Source organism: Monopterus albus, unplaced genomic scaffold (genome assembly GCF_001952655.1).
Source record: "Monopterus albus unplaced genomic scaffold, M_albus_1.0 scaffold23.1, whole genome shotgun sequence".
NCBI classification, from domain to species: Eukaryota; Metazoa; Chordata; class Actinopteri; order Synbranchiformes; family Synbranchidae; genus Monopterus; species Monopterus albus.
In genome coordinates, this window is record NW_018127903.1 from 2429958 (window position 1) to 2453533 (window position 23576).

Sequence of the window (23576 nt, forward strand, 5' to 3'; positions counted from 1 at the left end):
GATGTTGTACAGTTCCAAGCATTCCAGGATCCATGTGTGAGGCATTGAGTCATAGGCTTTCTTGTAGTCAATCCAGGCAGTGCACAGGTTGGTATGCCTGGTCTTGCAGTCTTGGGTGAGTACTTTATCAACCAGTAGCTGGTGCTTTGCTCCTCTGGTGTTATTGCCAATTCCTTTCTGGGCCCTGCTCATGTATTGAGCCATGTGCCTGCTCATGTTAGCTGCTATGATGACTGACAGGATCTTCCATGTTGTGCAGAGGCAGGTTATTGGGCGGTAGTTGGATAGTACTGCTCCCTTCTGAGGGTCCTTCGGAATCAGGACTGTCCAGCCTTCAGTTAACCACTCAGGGTGGGTTTCATCCATTAGTAGCTGGTTCATTTGTCCCGCCAGGCGCTCATGGAGTGAAGTTAGCTTCTTTAACCAGTAGGCGTGGATCATGTCAGGGCTTGGTGTTGTCCAGCTCTTCATACTTCATACCCTCTCTTGAATGTCTGCCATTGTGATGATTACTGGGTCTTGTGCAGGGAGATTGCTGTGGTCTGCTCTTAGGCCCCCCAGCCACTGGGCATTGTTGTTGTGTGATGCCTCCTTCTCCTATATGCTCTTCCAGAAAAGTCTGTTGTTGTTTGTTTGGTGTTATACCCCATAAATACCATCCATCCACTATATTGACTGGAGTGGGTGTCTAGTTTGTCACTAACAGCCTGCTCAAGTCTATTTCCAAAATGGACCTGTTTCTATAAAAACCTAATGTACACATATTATTCTTGTTGATTCTCTCTTCTGTCTACAGTATGGTTTGTAAGCTGAACACTCGAACCAGCATCCTGGCAGCTACCAACCCTAAAGGCCAGTGCTAACTTCTCTCCTTGCTGCCTTAATCTTGGTCTCCAACCTCCTTCTATATGGAGGATACTGTTCCGGCCTTTGTTGAACTTATAACCAAGCATCTCAAGGATCATGGTTGCTGTGGTGTATATGAGCTTGTTGGTCTCAGTGATGGTCGTAGTAGGGATTGTTCTTAGTGCTGCATTCACATCCTCTAGCAGACTTTCAGAAGACATTTCACTGAGTCTTGATAACTGGCCACGGGAGTGCCAGGTGTCCATCTTGCTCATGATCTTCAATCTCAGGTCAGCTGGGAACTATTGGAATGCTACTATACAGGTAACCCCAGTGAGAGGGGTTACATACGGAGGATGTGGTCAGGGTCAGGTGGGATATATCAGGGGGGAGATATCATCACCATCACCCCCGCAATTGGAGATTGGGTACCAAGCCCTAATAACAGGCCCGGATGTGTTTTGTCTTTTAACTCACTCTCTAAACCCTTAAGCCTGTAATGCCCTGAAACTGGACACAAGGATAATCACTAATGCACATGTTGGTGCAACCAACACCAGCAACAGTTTAAAAGAGAAGTGCACATAAAGGACAAAAATGTCACTGCAGCTGCATAAGTGCCTTGCTGGCTTTGCACCATGAGGTAATTAGAGGTTTTATGTAAATGAAAGCATTTTTCAAAGAAAGTTATGAGAAATCATCTATGCTGCTTTACTTAAAAGAATGAAAACCTATATTGATTGCTGCAAAGTGTTCCCCATCCTTTCTCCTTAAATTCCACAACCAACTACCGAGCTGTTGGATTTTATATCTGTTTACTGCAACAACAAGGAACAGCCAGACTGAGCTGTTTTGGCATTTCAGAAAGTTAAGTTACAGTTTGTTTTTTTCTAGACAGTTTTCTCTCTTTCTGTTTTAGGTATTTTCAGCAGTAGTTACTGTGCTCAGCAGTTGCCAAAAAAGCCTGTTGTTTACTGCCAGGAAGTGAAACCTAGTTAATGTGTCGATTTGATTGTAAAAGAACTGATGTCATATGACAGGTCGGATCAACCTCAGCTAGCCAGAAATACAGATACAGATATACATTCATACCCTGCCTTTTGAATAGGTCCCAGGATTTGGAAATAACATATAGCTTTATCTGTAAGTGTTAAATCTTGCTAAATCCTGCAGTATGAAATATAGGCCACATCCTGTGGTTGCCCTGCCTGTGTGTGTGTGTGTGTGTGTGTGTGCTTGGCTAACCATTGCATTAGCCTGCACCACACAGTTGTCCTTCATCGCAGGTGTGCTTGTAAGTAGTGGATTAAATGTATCATCTGTGTGGTGAGATGGATCCTTATTGGTTTAAAAGAGAGAGAGGGATAAACGCAGAGAGAGAAACAGAGATGTTAACCAGTACATAACAGAAACTATTTTCATCTGAGTCACAACTCTGCTGTGTTTCCACCAAGGTTAAAAACAGCAGTTTAACAGTCAACTGAAAACAAAGGAACAGGCTTTTATTTGGAGACAGTGAGTGTCAGTCATTATTTATCTTTCCACATCATTGCTTTTTTGTTTTTCCATATTATTAAACTGTACAAAACATAAAAGGAAATGGGGCAAGTCGCTGTATATAAACTGTATGTCATTGTGTTTGTCTCCATCCACAAATAAGCGCAACTGGCTAGCATGCCATAATTCAGTTACTGTTTCCCATTAAGCCCTTGGGGTGGTGAGAAACTGATTTGATATGGTCTGAATACACATTCACGTCTGCCAGTTTTCCACATGGTCATTAGAGATGAATGGAAAGGAGTGGGTGAGAGAGAAGGAGAAGTCTGTATCTGAAGACATTAATAATCAAATCTAGTGTCTGGGTAAGACCTGCAATTAAATGATAAAGGCACATAAATAACTGTTCCTTTTAGGATGACAGCTTAGCTGGCTTTGTTGTGGTATTTGCTGGCTTTTATTGGATGACAGGTTTAATGAAAAGGAAAAATTGAGAAAGAATGGTAACAACACAAAACAATGGCCATTTTAGTCCTGATGAACAATCATTCTTACTGTGTTATTTTAATAAATATCACCTAATTGAATGGCTAGATAATGATGTACCCCTTTTCACTGCTAGTGACAGTTCAAAATAGTACATAGCTTTTTAAGTATTGCCTCTGTCGATACTCTGAATCAATCAATACATTCATTAGTCTTTGCTTTACTGGGCTCACAGCTGTTGCAACAAGATGGATGTCTCCCGCTTGGAATGAATTCCTTCTGTAAATATGAAGTTACACACGGAGATGCTGAGAGACCTCAAACATATGAAGCTTTCACTTTACTGCTGGGACTGCACACTGCCATCACCTTCAGCTGTAACTGTCTGATATCCACCCTGATTGTGGAAGTCTCAGTACTCTGTATTGACTCATCAACAGTTGCATTCTTTAAAACAAAAATCAACAAAATTAAGTGCACACTCTATCTGAGAAACTGGAATAGCTTGTACTTATCCTAGCTGCTCATGTGCAACATCATTCCTGGCTATGCTTCATAAAACTGCTCTAACAAGCAGGGATACTGTATGTAGTGCATGTATTTAAGCTAACATTCAGAGGTGTGAAATTGGATTTGGCCCTGACAGAGCAAAGAGATAGTAAGAGTAACAAGTACAAACCCAGGGCTGGACTACACATATTTTATCCTGCATCTGTATAGTATACAATATACAAAGCTAAACATCAGCCTGGGCCAGTGCTTATTTAAAACACTGGATCATTTCCAACATAGGATGAAGGGTAACACTAAAATACAATACAATCCAAAAAAAACAAACAAACAAAAAAAAACATTTCCTGTAAATATGTTGACTAAATTCCAGAGGTATCTTTTTCTCTTTCCAGTAATAATTTCCATGTGTAGAACTGAGTTTTACCACAAAGCTTTCAAAGCATTGATCTTACTTGTTAATTGCAACTGTCGAATACTGGTATATGTTTCACCAAGTCTAACTTTCAACACCACCTGAGAAAATCAGGGTAAGCTTTGAGTTAGTGTCACTCATTTTATTATTAGAGCCCTTATTATCCCACAGTCATTCATCTTTCAAATAGTGTGGCGTCATGTCCCTGTGGTGACAAGAGAACAAGTGCCACGTTATTGGGCAAGTAGCCAAACACTGTAATGAACTGTCACAGTGTGAAGATTGGGACAGATTGCCTCCGTCGTCATGAGGTTGCAGATCATTTTTAGGGCACACATTCTCAGTCTATCAAGGACAAATAAAGTATAAACTGTTGGGATTTTTACTGAGGCATTTTTTGCACTGGTTTTTACTCTAGTGTCTCACCATAATTAGTCTTGTATAACAGGCCATCTTGTATTGAGGTTGATACAAATAACATCATTTGATTTGATACAACAAAATGTTCAATTCTATACTGGAAACTTGCCAGAGTAGGGGAACGTGATCACAGGTTTTTGCAGCTCCTTCTTATTTGCTCTCTTTGAAAGATGTTGCTTTTGTCTGGTTCCTTTAAGCTCTCACTCAGTGATATTGTACGTGGAGCTCACTGCATATCACAAAGAACGTTTGAGCTACAGAGAAACTGTTTTGTCCAGGGCATTATTTATCCAGAAACATACACAGGCACTGTAAAAGACAAGAATATATTAATTTAATTTGGCTAAATTACTTATGTATGACTGGTGTTTGTTCTCCAACTCAGTCTCTTTCCATCGTTCCATGGCAAGTCCTTTGAGCAGGTTCCAGTGTGCTTTTTTGATCAATACATGTCTTTGCCTTTCTCTCTGACGCACACCAGCAGAGAAAGATTGATTGAGGCTAAATGCAGGATGTGTGAGATTTTTTAAAAACGAGGCCTGTGTTTGATCATGTATTGACAGCTGCTATCATGCTGTTTTAGCCCTGCTGCCTCCACAGCATCTTGCCACAGGATAATCAGCCAGTGTTTATGGCTGTGGTGCAATATAAGACCACAAGGAGCCATTACTGTTAGTCGGTTCACCTGGGGCAGCTCACAGACTGCCTTTCATCAGCTCAGGAGAAAAAAAAGAGACTCCATATGGACTTGCCCTGTGGGCTGCTCTTTGCTACAACATTTAGAACTCCATTAGTTAGCTCTTTAGTGTATTTTACAGCAGGTAACATCACATTTATTTAATTATTTTTCTCCCTAATGTTTCACCAGGTTGTTTGACACAAGAGTTGGTAAGTTAAATAGGGATCCCACTTAAATTCCATCTGCATGTTGTGCTCACTTTACTTCTTAAGAGCAAGATGACATGACAGCAATAGCCCTAAGATCTGAGGCAGCATGACTGTGTGTCAAAGGGGCATCTTAACCCTCAACATTTGACTTCAACAATAGGCTTTGTTTGTCAGGCACAGGTGCGACAGTTTCTCCCAGCGCCCCCTCCGCCCCGATGAACACCCACTACTTGACTTTACTGTTTCCTGTCTGAGTGGTTACCTGACTTGCCCTTCTCAAACCTGCCACTGCATCATAGGAGGTGACTTTGTAGCAGCAGATCAACAGTATGTTGTGACAGCAGTGGGAGGGAGGGAAGGAGGGAGTTCTTGTCAGCCGGCATATCGCCCCATTGGGGCCACCAAGACAGGACAGGTGGGGTGGAGAGTGACTGGTGGGGTTGTGGTAGGACTGGGCCAGTTGGAACATTATTTTCACCAGAAAACCCCAATTTCCAATAAATTATCTTGTAAATTAAGTCCATAAAATCTGCTTCCTAGTCACCTCAGAAGTGAAGCTGCACAAAGTGCTGTTGCTTTTTTGTTTATTGCTCAGGGACAGAGCTGTTCATGTACAGAAAATGTTTTAGATCAAATGAACAGCTGAATTTAGTTTTAGAAAGGATTTTCACTTGAGTTTGAAAAAAATATGTTTTGGGGACAGGATTAGGTAAATGGATTAAGATTGATTTAAGTAGAACTAAAAGTTAGTGAAAAACGTTTAAGGGAAAAACTTTTCCATGATACAGTAAGGAAGGAATATTTTGTCTTTGGAAAGTTAACACATTTTCAAAATAAACAAGAGGCATCAGTTTAGTCACAGTGCCTGAGGTCTGTTCTTGTAGCTCTGTATCGTCTTAACAGCCTCTGGGTTACAAGAGTTGGGAAGTTTTTCTGAAATTATGCCAAACTGCACGCCACATTTATTTTTATATGCATAAATTAGCATGAAGAACCAGGATGTTTTCTCTGATTTAATAAACTTACACACATAACTAGTGATTATTTCAGTCTAACCGTTTACAGCATAAGCAAATCACTACAGCAACATATCCTAGTTTTTCTTTAGGTTATTCACTCAAGAGTGTTCATTGCATTTTGTGACATTCTTCAGAAATCTCACATTGTTTATCCTGTTAGGACAGATTGACTCGTGCTCGAGTTTCCCAAGGTCATCATCTAAAAAAGTGCCCTGCTACCTGAAGTGGCCTCAGAACTATTGTGAGCCTCAAGGTTCTCCCCACGGCTGCACTACTGTGATGTAAAGCTGTGTGGAGGACACGGTCATTTCCAGACACTTTCTCAACATTATGTTCACAAGCCCACAGCCCACCCGCAGCTCTCAGTCTGTGGCTAGAAAGCTACATTTACAGGAAGAGATGAGAGTAGAAAATCCTGGGGGAAGGGTTCGTAGTCCACCAAACATTCAAAGAAGCCACTGCAATCACACAGCCAAACCGACAGACGCCAGTGATCAACAACTCATGGAGAGACAGAGTGTATGTTTGTGTGTCCCCTTTTCTGTCTCACAGGAGTCTCTGCAGATCAAAATGGAAAAATGGATATGCTTGTGGGCCAGCAGGCGTGTTGTTTTAGCTCACTGCACATTTGGTCTTTCTTCTTTCAAAGCAAAACACATTTATGTCACTGGAAACAAAAGAGCACCTCTTTATGTAGTGGTTCAGTTAGAATCTGGTTGGTCATTCCATCCTCCAGACAACTTTCATGTTTTTATGTGTTTTATCTAGTGTGTGTTCAGAGCTTGGTGTCTAAAACGGCTTTAATACCTAATTGGATGGGATATTTAAAAGTGAAACCTCAGCATCCACATTTACTTTGAAAACTTTACTTTCAGCTTCTCTCTCTGATAACAAAAGGCATTCATCAATATATTTGAGCAAGGAAATTACTCCACATAGAAAAGAATGCAAGGTTTGGATTCAACAGTATGATCACTGGAAGGTGTAGTGTGTGTGTGTGGTGCTGTTGGATTGTATTGTGTTTTACTTTCAGGTGTATCTAATAATTTTACAACCAAATGTATATCAGTAAGGCTAGGCAAAATAACTGAAACACCTCTCTTTATAACAGTACAAATTAACAGCAGCACAAACTACACCCTCCAAAATGATTACACAGCTGAGTCAATCGCCTCCGTGAAGGGAGGCTTTATTGCAGGGCTGTTCTATTACACTGTATATGTTTTAGCCTGCTGTACCTACAGTAAAGTGTGAGCATATAATGCTATAAATGGTTCATTTGAAGTGGGTTGCACCACTGATGATAATTGTTGTTTTCTTTGGAGTAAGTCTGGTTTTGCCCATTTTGTTGGAACCCTGATGGAATGTGTAGGTGCCTGAAAGGATGGTCTTGCCTTGATTCTCAGCAGCTGGAGTGTGGCCCCCTGTGGTGTGTACACACAAAGAAATCAGTCTTTAGGTAGCAGTATGTCAACTCCTGTGATAATTGTACATATAAGGAGCAATAAATAGTAGCAAATTGCTTATTAATATGTAAGCTAAATGTTTGCCTTTCTCTTTCTTTTCTTTTTTTTTGCACTTAATAAAGGACTGATCATTTTGAACACTCCCTTTGTTCATCGGGCAGAATCTGCCATGTGCATTTGCATTATTTAAAATAAAGATAACATAAAGGCAGTTATGGAACAGATGTTTAAAAGGAGTTTACATGGTAATGTATACTACAATAACAGTAAAAGTGTATTTTATTAATAGGGAATATTTCTTTCAGCTATACACTATGGTGTGTGGGTTTTTCTTAGTGTGTACATGTATTCAAAAAGTAATGGAGACCCAGTCAAAGATCAGTGTTGTACTTCAAACGTCTATGTTCTCAGGTATCCTGCTGCCCCTTTCTCCATCCCAGGAGGAGCTGACCTCATCTCACCTCTGTCAGAAGGCATTTTGGACAACAAGCTGGGGAAATAAGCTGGAATGAAGATGTTTAGGGTCTCTTTCGCTGTTGCACTGACATAGATGTTGTAGCATTGGGGAGCAGAGAGACACTTGGCGGAATCTCCCATAATGCCCACTGGGCCTGGGAGGTATATAGTTCTGGGTTTGGTTTGAGATGCAGTGCTCACTGTGTTCTGTGTTGCTGTGTGTTCCCCACTTGTGTGTGCAATAAAATTGCACACGAGAGCGCAGAAAAGGGCAAACTGTTCTCCGGCTCCTTCAATCCACCTGACGTTACAGTATTTTATCTATCCTTCTGCATAGAACCTTTTGTTGGCAGATGAGAACTTGCCATCTTTGACTTGAATACAAAGAGTGGCAACAGACACTTTTTACCAGGATCCATCTGTGCTTGGCCCTGGTCATGTTGGTGTTAGCCTTATTCATGCCAGAGCATTTGTCTGTGCTCTGGCTCATCATTGATTACATAAAAGGGATACATCACCTTTGCCATGTGCTTTCCAGTTTTGCAAATCCTGCCAAATAAAAACTGCTGTAGAAACACACTTTCAGTAAGATGACCTTTGGCAAGGTGGTGCTTTTCTAGCAAAATTACAGGTGAGGCAGTTTTATTTCTTTTTTTTTTCCCTGCAATCCAACTTTGCTGTTAAACCTTAATGCAGTGGCACAGAATGCATTCAGGAAATTGAAGTTACAGTACTGTATATAAAACAGAGTGAAGTGCAGTCTTGTTAGCAAAACATAGTCTTCAAGGGAATAATGTGAATGTGGACATGCCTCAGAACAGGTTTTGGTACTGTGTATCCTAGATTTCTTCACTTATGTTCCTTTAGAAAAAAAGAAACGTGTTTGCAAAGTGAAAACGACAAGGAACAAAAGTCTTTGAAACAGCAAGGAAATCACATGATAATTGCCAAAAAAGCTTTTAGTATTATTTAGGCTTTTCTGTCTCTTGTGTGTTCCCACTCCCTAAGCACCCATTCACCTGGTTTATCCTTCCCGTGGAGGAGTTGCAGGGAAAAAGCTGTTACCAGAGCCTAATTATGTTAGGCCTCTTCAGTCACTTGAGTTTCACTGTCACCTCCTGGACTCTGCACCAAGGATGGACCTATTGGCAGATGGCCAAAGCATAAATAGAGATGAATTTCCAAATCCCAGGTGGCGGAAAAGAGTTGAGATTGAGTCCTGCCCAGGGCTTTTGCGAGCCAAAACCAAACACTGATAAATGTTCAGCCTGACCACACCGTGCTGCATTAATTCAGGATGGTCACTGTGTGGCCAAATTAGTGTCATTTTTGTTCACTGAGTTCATTCAGTGTGACTGAAGAAGAGATTAAGTCTGGTCATGAGAATGTGCAGTTTGTAAACCATAACATAGGATTTTGTCTGGTTCTTGCCTAGCATGGTACCTTACTGTCTATTTTTATTCCACTTATGATTTAATCATAAATATGACTCAGCATGAAAGAAAAGATATACAGTAGATGTGTGCATGGCTGTTATTGGGATGATAGCACGTTTTTACTAAAGCAATCATGAAATCTCTTCTTGTGTTCATTAGACACAGAAAAGGGTGGTTCAGAGAGCGGGTCAGAAATGAAATGGATTAATAAATCAGTGTGGAATGACTTTCTGCTGAAACCACTGATGCATCTTAATATTAAATTCTGCAAGTAAGTCTGTAAGTCATTCAGAATCTGACCTTTACTGAAACCATGTTTTTAGTGGATAAGTATTTGGACATGATGCAACTTTTTTTTGGATGCTTTGTTTTAAACAAAACTTGTTAAACCCTTTTATGTCTACTTGTTTTCATGTCATGCCCTGCAGTGTTCTTAGTTTTATTATAATTATGGATTTATCGGCTTCTATTTGATGGTGAATACATTTTAGCCATGCTAGCACCATGGCAAAACTAATGCATTTAAGTGCTATTTACAATAACAAATGTTTGTGTATAAGCGTACCTCAATGATATTAAAGAGCTTTTGGATCAGACTCTGTTGTTCCAGAGTACGTAGATCGGTATTTCTGTCACGTAACTGCTGTGGAGGCTCCATCTCTAAGCTTAAAATGACACTCCTTCGAGTGTCATTCTGCCTCTGAGCTGAGGGCTCTTCACATTCTGTACATCCCAGCTTCAGCCGAGCCTCCCGGTCTACATGTCTTCAAAATGATGAGTGTTTGGCTTCTCAGATTAACAAACCTCTATGCAATGCATCCTAAGGTGCCTTTTCAAGGGCTGTTGGAGTGCAGCTGTGAATAACTTCTCAGTGGGTTAATCCCACTTCAAAAACCGTGTCCTTGCAATATACTATTTTTAATCCTGCGTTCACAGCTTCATGCATCAATCATATCCCTTTAAACATACAGCATGTTCCACTGTCTAAAGTAACCTGCATATGAAGTGAGATTTGAGAACTCTGTAAAACAGTTGAAAGATGAAATCGGTGTTCCTGCTAAGCCTTGATGCATATGACCTGGGATCAATATATCACAATGAAAGCAAGGATTTCAAGGACAGACCAGATAATGTTAAATCTCACTTTCAGCTGCTTGTGTGACTTCAGCAGACCCTGAATAGAAAATCCTGTCATATGCATTGATAGTCACTTCAGTGGTATGGGTGAGGCAAGGATTGACAGGCTAGACTGACAGTGAAGACAGGCACTTCCTTCTTCAGTCTCTGACTCAACTTGGAGAGACAGGGCTTGTCTTGGCCTTGTGTACTGGACTAGACACATTTTAGTGCACCAGAATGTGTCAAACACAACATCCAAGGCAGATTGCCAAATGACAGTGCAGCTCTGAGGACATATTTAGCACTAGTACAGTAGTGTCATAGAACGATCCTCTCTGGAATTCATATAGAAAGGCAATAATATATTTAACGTAGTTATTGTACAGTGTGTGTTTATGCATCTGCATTGCATCTACAGTATATGCTAAAATGTATGCGAGCATTCAATCATAAAAAAAGAATGATAAGCAAGCATACTCACAGGAGATACAGTGTAATATATAACGTGTTGTATTTAGACTTTCATTGGTAATAAAGCCTTCACTCTGTGCATAGAACCTGCAGAGGTGTCCTGTTTTCCCCGCCAAAATAGGAGCAGATGGTTCCTTTATCTTCGCCTCCTCCAAGTGGGTGCTGTGTTACATCAAACTGCCAAAAATGAGTGGGGAAAAACAATATTTACAAAATAAATAAGCATAAGGATTGCATCACAGGATAAATGAACACAGGACAGCATGTTATTGCTGCACATCTGCTGAACATGCGCTTATATTGTTCACGTGTTAATACACAATTAGCACGTATAACATGGCATGCGCAGCATAAAATGTGCAGTTCTGTTTACAGTGCATGCTGTTTTTGGGGTATGAATGAAAATCATATGTTCTGTGGCCTTACATGTGTCTGTGTGGTCACTGAATAACACCACATGCTGTTCAGTATGTACAGTGTACAACCCTAGACCTAGTGTTGTGTATTATGACCTTGAGGTGGAGCTCATACACGTGGCTATCTTTATCCTCAGACATGAAATTCTCATAAATTCTTTATCTCATAAATTCCTTTATAAAGTGCTCTGTCGCAGAGCCTATAAGATAATGATTTACATTCTTCCTACTAAGACTAGCATCCAAGTAATGTAAATCATTGGCTGCGTGTTTTTCATTTTTCCCCTAATGATTGCAATATTTTTTCAGTATCACATCCAACATCTAGGACCGCCATGAATCATAGGGCATCAGCAGCAGCAGCTTGTCCCAGGAAGAACCCTCAGCACCATAAAATAAAACAGAACAAGTGCTTCTAAGCAAGTATAAGTGTTCAAAGTCAGAGGTTAACTATGTGGCAGGCATAAGCAACCCATTGTCCACCTAATCCCTGTCGACTGCTGACCACAGAGGTCAAACCACTGCTCTTTGCTTACACTGAGAGGTCAAGAGGATCAGCTTATTTACCAAATATTTGTGGGTCTGCTGGTTCAGTGACATTAAAAAAAATGAACAGATGGAAGCTCCCCAGGGGAAACTGTGCATGAGTGCTAAACTGACTCCAGCTGCAGAGATGTAGCACGATGGCGCATCTCCTCATACAAAAACACAGTCTGCAGTTGTGCAGCTTATGATGTACTGGCCTGGGGATGGAGGGTGGTGGTGGGGGGCTTTACCCAGTTTTACCCAGCATCTGACTTCAACTTAATGAAGGAAGCGGATGAGGTGTCGGGGCAATCCTGCTCGGACATTACCTTTCATTGTGCTAATTAAGATTGGGGATTGAAAAGTGTGAGAGGATTACAAGCTCTTAGCAGGCATTTATTTCAATCGTTTGTGTGAATCCTATTGTTGTTGGCATCAGTTTGGACTTAGGATGTTGCTACTGCATGTCTAAGTGTAGGTCCAGCCGAAATTAAATTGCTGATTTTAATACAAGTCAGTTCTGTAAATTCTAATTCCTCTGTAATCTACTGATGGGAAAGCACATAGTACCAAAGATGGAGAATGAGCATGTAGCCACTCAAAATGTTTGTTTGTTTGTTTTGTATTTTTTTTTCTGAATTTGCATAAAGCAGTCATCGTTGTTGTTTGATCATTGGCATGATGCTGTCTCATGCCCGACAGCCAAACAGCAGCCTGTACACAAACAAGAATCAAAAGCTGTGAACCATAGCAAACATTAGCTTTCTAGCTGTAATGTCACTTTCTCATCTACAAGCATGGACACACAACTTGTCTTGCACATTGACTTATTGGACAATCTAGCTAACAAACATCCACAGGGGCTGACATTCTGCAGCCTAGATTTAACTGCTAGCCATAGTCAGCTCTGGCGCTTTGAACAGCCTAAAAATGTACCTACAAATGTTATACACCAGTCACTTTAGATGTTAAATGGTGTTGTTCTGACCCGTCTTTGTTCATATTGGACACGGTACCTCTACTGTTGACTGAACTGGGAAGCGGATTCATTGGGCTGTGTGTTTGTGTGGCTGCAGCTGGTGTAGGTTCTGTAGAGGTCAGTGCAGCCCACTGGAGAGGACGCAGGTGACCTCTCCAGCCTTGTTCCTGCTCCCTGGACACACCGTAGCCAATTTAGCACTGGCAGCCAGCGGTAGTTCCTGACACATAGTGCTATTCATTGCTCTCATTATTGTTCAACTGAGACACTTTTTGGGAAGCAAGAGAGGTGCAAAGCCAGTGAGTAAGACATTCCAGTGAACCGGTGAGAGCCTGATGAGGGTCTGTCCAGATACTGAAGAAATACATTTCAGGGTTGAGGTTTTTATGAGGTATTGTGCAACACACTGATGAAGTCTATGGTATTTCCTGATTACCTTTATTAATCTTAATTTCAATATGCCCGCATTAACAACCAATTAATTTATTAAATTTCACAGTGATGTACAATCTAGTCATTAATGTGAAACTAAAGTGGTGGTTAAAATGAAGCCAACACTTTTACATTACTGTACTGTTCACTATATTGTTCATTTTCTTTTGGACACTATTATTTGTTGATCTGTAGATAGTGAAAATATATTGTATTACACTTTCTCCATTATTTTAAATACAGTGAGAGGGCAAATGGCATTAACACTTTGAAAAGTATTACAATCCATTGTAATGCACTTGTTAGAAAAGTCTGAACAAAAACTGAACGAACGAAAAATGAACGAAGCTTCATTAAAATATTATTACTGGAGGACCAGTGTGTTGAACTGGCTTGTTAAATCATTATAACTGTGAAAGCACCCCTCAAATTAAATTGAAGACATCAATTGCAAAATGTTGTTTTTATCTAGTTTGCGGCTTTAATGACATTTAAATTCAGAATGCTAAAGACGTTTATTTATCTGACCAATGGGCTAGCACATGTTTCACCCTCTCCCCTCACTCTCTGTCCCTCCCATCCTCTCTGTGCATCTCTTCTCCGCTCTTGTCTAGTTTTTACCAGGTGGATTAACTGCGGTCCCTGAAGTAATCCCCTTTCTCCCACCTGATTTACTGGCAATACACTGCTTTTAAGTCTCATTTTCTCTGCACTGATCTCCCAGGGCTGATGGCCCCTCATAAAACGGAAGCAAAGCGCAAGATGGGTCAGCTGTGTTTAGCTCTCATCGTGGTACGTGTTGCGCTTCAGGCGATTTGAGTAGCTTGTCCATTTGGCTCACCTCTGTATTTGAACCTAGTAATGACAACAAAGCAGGATATGAACTTTAAATATAACAACATTACTTTACTAAGCAGCATTATTGCTGTGGTGACATAACAGTAGATTACACTAGATCTCATTGTTTTGTTTGGTTGTTTGTTTTCTGTTGCATACCTGTTTCTATATATAGATTTAAGTAAACAGTCTCTATAGAGGGCACACTTTTCACATTCCACATATTATACTAAAAAGTAAGCTGTGTGACTGCATCATTTGAGCTATTTATGTTCAGATATTCACATTAATGCTACTGTATTTATCCAGAGATGAACCTACATTCACTTGTCGCATTATATCTCAGTGTTTACACATGTAAAATCACGTCTCCATTTTAGTGTTCCATTAAGGCAATTAGTAAAGACTAAATATTCACAGAGAAAATTACTCTGCTCCAAAATGCATGAACGATGTTTCTTCTTTTGATTAATAACAGTAGTATTTCTGTTGTTGCTGGCACAGTTGTTAACAGTTAGTGGTTCTAGAAGATTAGAGCCATTAAAATAACAGAAGAGCTGAATTGCTGAACAAGGATTGACCATTGTGTTTCTTTATACATCAAGGCAGGTTTTTAACTGAATTGTAACGCCCCTTGAAGGGGAAATAATTAAAAAAATAATTCCCCTTGATTGCAGTAACCTCCCACAATCAAGATGCTTCCTTCTGACAAGTGATTGTTTATTCATTTCTGAGCTAAAAATGTGTTGTCAGTAGGAGGCTAATTTCTTGTAGTCTTGCTGGCTGCTATTTGTTTTGTAATTACATAAGACAGTCATGTGCTGGCTGATCATAGCACAGTTACAGTCAAGGCTGGAGCATAGGAAAGAAAGAAAGAGCACAGGTAAATGTGGAAATTGGCTTTAAGCATGGTTCTGAATCACATCTGAAACAATATAGTTACTGGGATCAGTTACAGAGAAGTACAATTAAACTTGATTAGTGTATAATTTGTGTCTAAATGTAGCAAGCAGAGAGATGGTTGAACCTCCCAGATCCACCTCATCAATGACAGACCTGGTCTTTGAGTGATTAGCTTCCTTACATGCAATCAGGCAGAATTTAGATCTTGACAAAATACCTGACCAAATATATTTTTCATTATAATTTTATACAATAACATACATCAGATAAATCTTATCTATTTTATTATGTTCAGTTAGAATTCTGGTTTTTTTTTTAGTTATGCAAATGTCTGAGTAAGTCTCCAAATGTCTCCAACCTTCCGTTTTAAGCCTGAGTCCATATTTAGTATCATAACCGTTGAGCCTCCATGATGCAAACCACAGAGACTCAACTACATGGTCCCCAGCAGACTGCAGACAAATTTTGAGCTAACCCTGATGTAATTTTGGGGACAGGAGGGCTATGCACAAACTGCAAATTGGGGCTTTAATGGCTTTGTATTAAATTGCTTTGAAAATGTCTTGGGGAATAGACACTGAAAAACAGCTACACATCAACTTGCACAAACAGACAAGTAGCCCATCACAAACCATCTGTGCAATGGCAAAATGCAAACATAAGGCAACACCCCTAACAATGAATGTCATATGTATGAATCTTCACAGCTTGATAATGCAAATAATGAGGTAAATACCTTTCTCAGTTATAATTTACATGTTCCATTATAATCAAACCCGAGTGAACCCTGCAGTTAGTGTTTGATTAACATAATTGGTGTCTGTCTTTCAAGAGTAGTGTTTTTGTGAAATTCAACTCTTTTGCCACAAGACGCATGCTGACTAGTATGAATGTTTTCTTCAGTCCTTCCAACAATGATGCAGATAAACAAGTTGAGTCACATCACATTTGTAGCATCATCTTTACTTCACTGAAATTGCCATATAGCAAAAAATAAATAAATAAACAAAAGTGGAGAGAGAGTGAGAGATGTGTGTGTATTTGAAGCTCAAAATATTTCAGTTTTTGGTGAAATTGTCACAAATGTATAAATTCAATTATATGTTTGTTATGGAGGTCATAGTTCATGATGGTACTGGACTACAGTATATTCAAAGGTGTTCTTAATATTCTGACCAACTCAGGCATGTAGGTGAGGGGGGCCAAAAATATAGACACACCTCTAAATGTAATGTAGTCCAGTATGATTAAGTATTGTAACTGTCATAATCTCCTTTCACCTAACTGTTTCTGTAGCAGGCCTTTAATAGAAGCGAGTGTAAATGGCTGAGATGGGTGCAGCTGGGGGGGGTCAGTCAGTCTGAATCAATCAGATACTTCAGAGAGCAATTAAAGAGCAAAGATGGCTGTACACTAGATGTTAACTGGTAATAATTTATCATATCGATAGTCTATTCTGATCTTGTTTTTGTTTCTGTGAGTGAAAGGACTGAGGATGCAAGTTTACAAAACAGTGGTACAAAATTTTGTGTCATTGCTATTTGCAGTTTAGTGCAGGTGTTTACTCACAATAAATGGGTCCAGTTGCAGTTCATGTGATTTGCCACTAAGTAATGGTTAAACAAAATAAGTAGGTAGTTCTTCTGCTTAAGTATTTTAATTTTTCAATTTTACATGTGCAAAACCCCAGTGAAAACCTTTGCTTAACAGCCAAAGTTGATTTAATCGACATTTTAATTCTTTATTCTTACAAACATCATTCATTTTCTAATAGCTAATCTAGCATTATTCTAACATTTCTATTAACTGGCCAACATCAGTAACTGTAATCAACAAATGGTAACAATTGTTATAAATGTTATAACTGTTGTCCAGTAGCGATTGTTAGAATTAAGCAAGCATAGTTTCTGTTCAGTGCTCCCGTTGCAAAGCACACTGGGTGAATTACCTAAATTACAAAAAAAGTACATTAAGTTAATTATTCTTAACATCTAAAAACTTGGGTCTCTGTTCTAGCATTAGTGAGCTCTCGAGCAGGTATGTGATTTATTACTGTAGTTTCAAGAAATAAGTGTCTTTGTGAGAGTTTCAATGGGCAGACACAATCAAATAATAGGAAAAAGTCAATGTATGCTCCCTACCAATGCATTCTAATGAGGATGAGGTCTTTTTAATTGTCTACATGTCAGCTTCAAATAAATGAATGCACTTTTCTTTTCTTCTTTCTCGACTCTTCCAGATATCAATGAATGTGAAAGGGACCCATGCAAGAACGGGGGCATTTGCACAGATCTGGTTGCCAACTATTCCTGCGAATGCCCAGGGGAGTACATGGGGAGGAACTGCCAATACAGTAAGTGCTCATGTTTCTTTTTCCCTAATGTTTGTTTTTTAACTTTTTTACAACTTCTCATTGATTTTAACAACACACCTGATACTGCAGGTGATTGCACAGTGGGTAGTATTAGCCAAGCAAACTGATCGATCAAAGACAGTTTGCTGGTAATTCCCATAAAAACACAGAACTGAGCTTCAGTGAATGTGGCACTGACCTTTTATGAAAACTTTTCAGTTGTTTTACCGATTTATTAAGTCTTGAGGGTATTTCTTTGTTTTTAAATATTTCATAAATGTGTTCCCATTGATATTGTTTTTATTATTATTATTATTACTATTATTATTGGCAGATTTGTTTGGGTTGAAAGTAACCTGCAAGGTTTTTGTTTAACTGCATACCTGAATTTTTTTTTTGTTTTGTTTTTTTTTTGTTTTGTTCTGTTAAGTACTTCTCGCTTGATTACATCCAAGAATTTACATCAGCTATAAATTGATCTCTGGAGGGGAATGATTCCAGGGAAGTATCCACATAAACCGAAATTCCTCTTGTTTATTGTAGAATATAAATTAATTATTTCTTTAAAGCTTGAATAACTGATGTTTTCATATTCAACACAATGTTCATGTTTGAACCTTGGATTAAAGGTTAGTGCTGTATATCCTAAAATTCGTCCAGATCAATTATCAGTGATGAATTGTATTACTCTGATTCTAGCTGATATTCAAAACCAATGTAATGTGAATAAGATCTAAGCAACATAACAGATGCAAACATGTGCACAGCCCATTCATTTAAACTGTCAACATCATAAAAATAAATTCAATCTTCTCATTATATTCAATTAATAGAAAAAATGAACAACAAGAACTAAATGCTCAAATTATGCACATTCAGACAAACAAGCATAATATTAAAAACATGGTTAGGGCTGCAAAGTCACAGGCATGTTGTACTTGCAAGTTCTAAGTTCATTTATATTTATGTTTTCATTCTTAGCCTAGTGGCTGTGAGGAAAGAGAGAGAGCTTCTGTCTTATCAGGAGAGACTTTCTTCTTTTCAAGATGCCTGAGAGCTCAAAGGGGATTCATGTGTTTATGTTATTGTCAGGATTTAGTTTAGTCTAGGAACATACTAGGATGAATGTATCAGCCCTGAGCCACCCCTGCACTGCTACTCACAAATTAATTCATCAGTTTTTCAATCTTAGGTACAGCACAGTTGTTCTGCAGCAGACTAGACCTCTTTTGAACAAGTCTGCATCAGAAAACCAGAAATTTGGGGAGTTGCTGTCATAATTGAAATGGCAGAAGGCAGAGAGAAATCTGTGAATAGAAAGGAGACAAGAGGCACAGACTGATTGATTAAGCCTGTGTAGTGAGTGAAAAACTTAAGAAATTTTTATTCTTGCTGACATATGCTACACTCCATTATATGTTTCTTTCCATATATATCCAACATTTGTGCAGTATATCATACAACCATAATTCATTCGTAGTTCTTAAAGTTGTTTCAACAAAGGTTCTATGGCATTATGATGGATTGTTGTAGCTCTGTGCTTTGACACATTAAATTTGGAATGAAACAATGGCTATGAGGTGAAAGTGATGACTCCCATCTTTAATTTGATGGTGTTTACAGCCACACTACAGTAGATAAACTGTAAAGAAACTGTAGTCCTTTTTATTCATATTCCCTTAGGGTGAAAAGGTTCATAAGTCCTAGACTGATGTAAACAAACCCAAATACCCCTTAAGTTAATCATCAGTTTTTTTTTTCCTTTCATTTGAAATCCAGTGTGCTGGAGAAGGGCTTAACATATCACAGTCCTAGCCACAGACCTTCAGACTTAACAAATTTTTGTGACAAAGCTGCTTTATGTAGAAGATCAAGATGACTTGCCCATTCCAGACATGATCCACAGCTCCTAGCTAAAGAAAATAATAGTGGTGCACAAAGGCCTAGCAGCACAGATGAACCAGCTGCTAGCAGCAGGCCCTCACCCAGACTGGGTAACACAAGGGACGAGAGTGCTGATAATGAAAGACCTCTGCAAGCGAACAACACCATCCAACAACCAATAACCTGCCACTCCACAACATGGAAGGTCCTATCAGGCTACAGGCTGTACATAAGCTACAGGTCCACACGAACCAGTATATGAGCACAGCTCAGAAGGAACACCACCAGAGGCTCAAAACACCAGCTGCTGATAGATAGAGCAGTCACCAATCCAATGACTTAAGATCCAGACAGACCAGCCTGAGTACAGCCTGGATTTACTACAGGAAAGCCTAAGACTCAGTGCCACACACATGGATCTGCCTGGCACTATAGAAAGTCAACAGGACACTAAGGACCTTCATCAAGAACTCAGTGGGACTGTGGAGAACAACCCTGGAAGTCAGCTCTGAACCAATCGCACAAGTGAACATCAAGTGTGGCATATACAGTGCCTTGCGAAAGTATTCGGCCCCCTTGAACTTTGCGACCTTTTACCACATTTCAGGCTTCAAACATAAAGATATAAAACTGTAATTTTTTGTGAAGAATCAACAACAAGTGGGACACAATCATGAAGTGGAACGAAATTTATTGGATATTTCAAACTTTTTTAACAAATAAAAAACTGAAAAATTGGGCGTGCAAAATTATTCAACCCCCTTAAGTTAATACGTTGTAGCGCCACCTTTTGCTGCGATTACAGCTGTAAATCGCTTGGGGTATGTCTCTATCAGTTTTGCACATCGAGAGACTGAAATTTTTGCCCATGCCTCCTTGCAAAACAGCTCGAGCTCAGTGAGGTTGGATGGAGAGCATTTGTGAACAGCAGTTTTCAGTTCTTTCCACAGATTCTCGATTGGATTCAGGTCTGGACTTTGACTTGACCATTCTAACACCTGGATATGTTTATTTGTGAACCATTCCATTGTAGATTTTGCCTTATGTTTTGGATCATTGTCTTGTTGGAAGACAAATCTCCGTCCCAGGCTCAGGTCTTTTGCAGACTCCATCAGGTTTCCTTCCAGAATGGTCCTGTATGTGGCTCCATCCATCTTCCCATCAATTTTAACCATCTTCCCTGTCCCTGCTAAAGAAAAGCAGGCCCAAACCATGATGCTGCCACCACCATGTTTGACAGTGGGGATGGTGTGTTCAGGGTGATGAGCGGTGTTGCTTTTACGCCAAACATAACATTTTGCATTGTTGCCAAAAAGTTCGATTTTGGTTTCATCTGACCAGAGCACCTTCTTCCACATGTTTGGTGTGTCTCCCAGGTGGCTTGTGGCAAACTTTAAACAACACTTTTTATGGATATCTTTAAGAAATGGCTTTCTTCTTGCCACTCTTCCATAAAGGCCAGATTTGTGCAGTATACGACTGATTGTTGTCCTATGGACAGAGTCTCCCACCTCAGCTGTAGATCTCTGCAGTTCATCCAGAGTGATCATGGGCCGCTTGGCTGCATCTCTGATCAGTCTTCTCCTTGTATGAGCTGAAAGTTTAGAGGGACGGCCAGGTCTTGGTAGATTTGCAGTGGTCTGATACTCCTTCCATTTCAATATTATCGCTTGCACAGTGCTCCTTGGGATGTTTAAAGCTTGGGAAATCTTTTTGTATCCAAATCCGGCTTTAAACTTCTCCACAACAGTATCTCGGACCTGCCTGGTGTGTTCCTTGTTCTTCATGATGCTCTCTGCGCTTTAAACGGACCTCTGAGACTATCACAGTGCAGGTGCATTTATATGGAGACTTGATTACACACAGGTGGATTCTATTTATCATCCTTTGTCATTTAGGTCAACATTGGATCATTCAGAGATCCTCACTGAACTTCTTTAGAGAGTTTGCTGCACTGAAAGTAAAGGGGCTGAATAATTTTGCACGCCCAATTTTTCAGTTTTTTATTTGTTAAAAAAGTTTGAAATATCCAATAAATTTCATTCCACTTCATGATTGTGTCCCACTTGTTGTTGATTCTTCGCAAAAAATTACAGTTTTATATCTTTATGTTTGAAGCCTGAAATGTGGCAAAAGGTCGCAAAGTTCAAGGGGGCCGAATACTTTCGCAAGGCACTGTAGCAAGGTAAAGCACCGTCTCCGCTGCTGTTCTATATAGGCCTGAACCCCCTAAATCAGATCATCAAAATAAGTGGGTACAGATACAAGTTCAAGAGCAGAGCTACCAACAGCCAAAAACAAGCTGCTGAGAGAAAGTTTGAGACAGCAACAGACTGGGACTGAAGACCAACCAGAGAAAGTGTCATGGCATTACAATGTCCTGCATGGGATGTACCAACAGATAACTGAGGTGGCTGATACTACGAAATCCTACCAGTGGCTGGAAAAGACTGATCTATTGGACAGCACTGCACTGAGTCACTGATCATAGCAGCACAAGAACAGGCACTAAGTACCAGATCAATCGAAGCAGGGGTCTACCAAACCAGATAGGACCAGGAATTTAGAGTGGTAGAGGCATTTGGAGATGTGACTCCTAAACTGGAAGAGTAGCTCCAACAGATCCCAGCAGACTATTAAGAGGTTTATCTTATTACCAGTCTCAGTATCCATTTAGAAGAATTAAAAGCACTGGTTTGTAGCTTTAATTATTAAAGGAATATCCCAGTCACAGTGAAGTTAGGGAACTTGTCAAATAAAATAAAAAAAACTAATGGTAAAAACTGAAGAAGCAGAGGCCCTGGATATATTGTTTATCCCTAGTATGATTTGAGTTACAAATACATTGAAACTTACTTTTCCTATAATGCAACTCACTTGCATCTTTAATTTCACCCACCTGACTGATAAACTCCTACATCTTACAAACTTACAAGGCCCACTATGTAAGACTTTCAGCTAAGAATTTGTAGTGTTTAAGCCAAAGTTGAAAATATCCTGGTGATCTTGAATTATTTTCTGTCAAATGTTATTTATTTTTTACAAGCTGGGTAATAATTCTTGTGATTAAATAAGTGTGGGATTCCCCTTTAAGACATAAGTATACATCAGCTCCACAGTGAATGTAGTGTACACAACATATGGCAGAATGCCTAGAATGCACTTCTGTGCGAGGCCTCGTCATCTGCTCTCACTGTACTAGTTCCTTCAACCCACATCACATGTGTGGGCAAGTCCCCTACACACATTGGATGTTGCAGATTAAGCAGCTGTACATTTTCTGGCTGTGCCATAGCATGCCAGAAATCAGCCTGAGAATATTATGTGAAGGCGGTAATGGCATTTTTGTCAGAAACGGCGCGCGATGCAGCAAAAAAGTGTTAGGTGAACTCAATTAAATAGCCAGACGAGGAAGTGTAAAACAAAACCGTCTCTTTATTAAGAGAACTAACGTAGAACAAAAAAAAAAACAAAAAAACATACAAGACACGGTGAAAAACACAAAACTCACATGTCCTTATTAGCAGTCAGAGGTCAGAGCCAGCAAACACATACAGAGGTGATCCAAAATACGTTGTCCAAAGATAAGTATGTTAAGCCGATACACCTAGAAGCAGTCCGGGTTTTGAGGGCAAGGCAGAACAGAATAATCCAAAGAAACAGTCTGGGTCAGAAACACAAATACCGAAAATAGTGCTGGAAAGTCAGAGCTGGGGTCTAGAACAATCTGGCAGAGATTAATGGGTGAAGGCTGCTTATAACGTGGTGCAAACTAATCGGAAGCAGGTGAATCTAATGTGAGTGATTAAGAACGTAAAAAGACCGAAACTAAGGTGAAACAAAAACAGGAAGTAACGTCAAAATAAAAGCCGGACAGGAAGCAGCGGAACCGAATCATGACATACTGACTTGATGTCCTCTGCTTAGCTGAGTGTGTGTGTGTGAGGAGCACAGCCTCACCTCCAAAACTAGGAAAAATACATAGAGTGGAAAAGCAAAGCTATGGAAGCCCATTCCCGCCAGTTACTCCGACTTAGCTAAGTCGAAATTCTGACATAGCTAAGTCGAAATTCCGACATAGCTAAGTAGAAATAATGACTTAAGTAAATCTAAGTAGAAATTCTAATTTAGCTATGTCAGAATTTCGACTTAGCTAAGTCGGAATAACTACATAGCTAAATCGAAATTCCGACTTATATATGTCGAAATTCCTACATA

At 39.7% G+C, this 23576-nt stretch overlaps 1 protein-coding gene across 2 annotated transcripts in view; it reads left to right on the forward strand.

Moving 5' to 3' along the window:
* edil3a (EGF-like repeats and discoidin I-like domains 3a) overlaps positions 1-23576 on the forward strand; it is a 104642-nt gene that overhangs the window by 36000 nt on the left and 45066 nt on the right. For both annotated transcript variants that reach the window (XM_020594556.1, XM_020594557.1), the window contains exon 4: positions 17361-17474. In XM_020594556.1, the coding sequence (XP_020450212.1) occupies positions 17361-17474 (114 nt within the window). The remainder of the gene's footprint in view (positions 1-17360; positions 17475-23576) is intronic.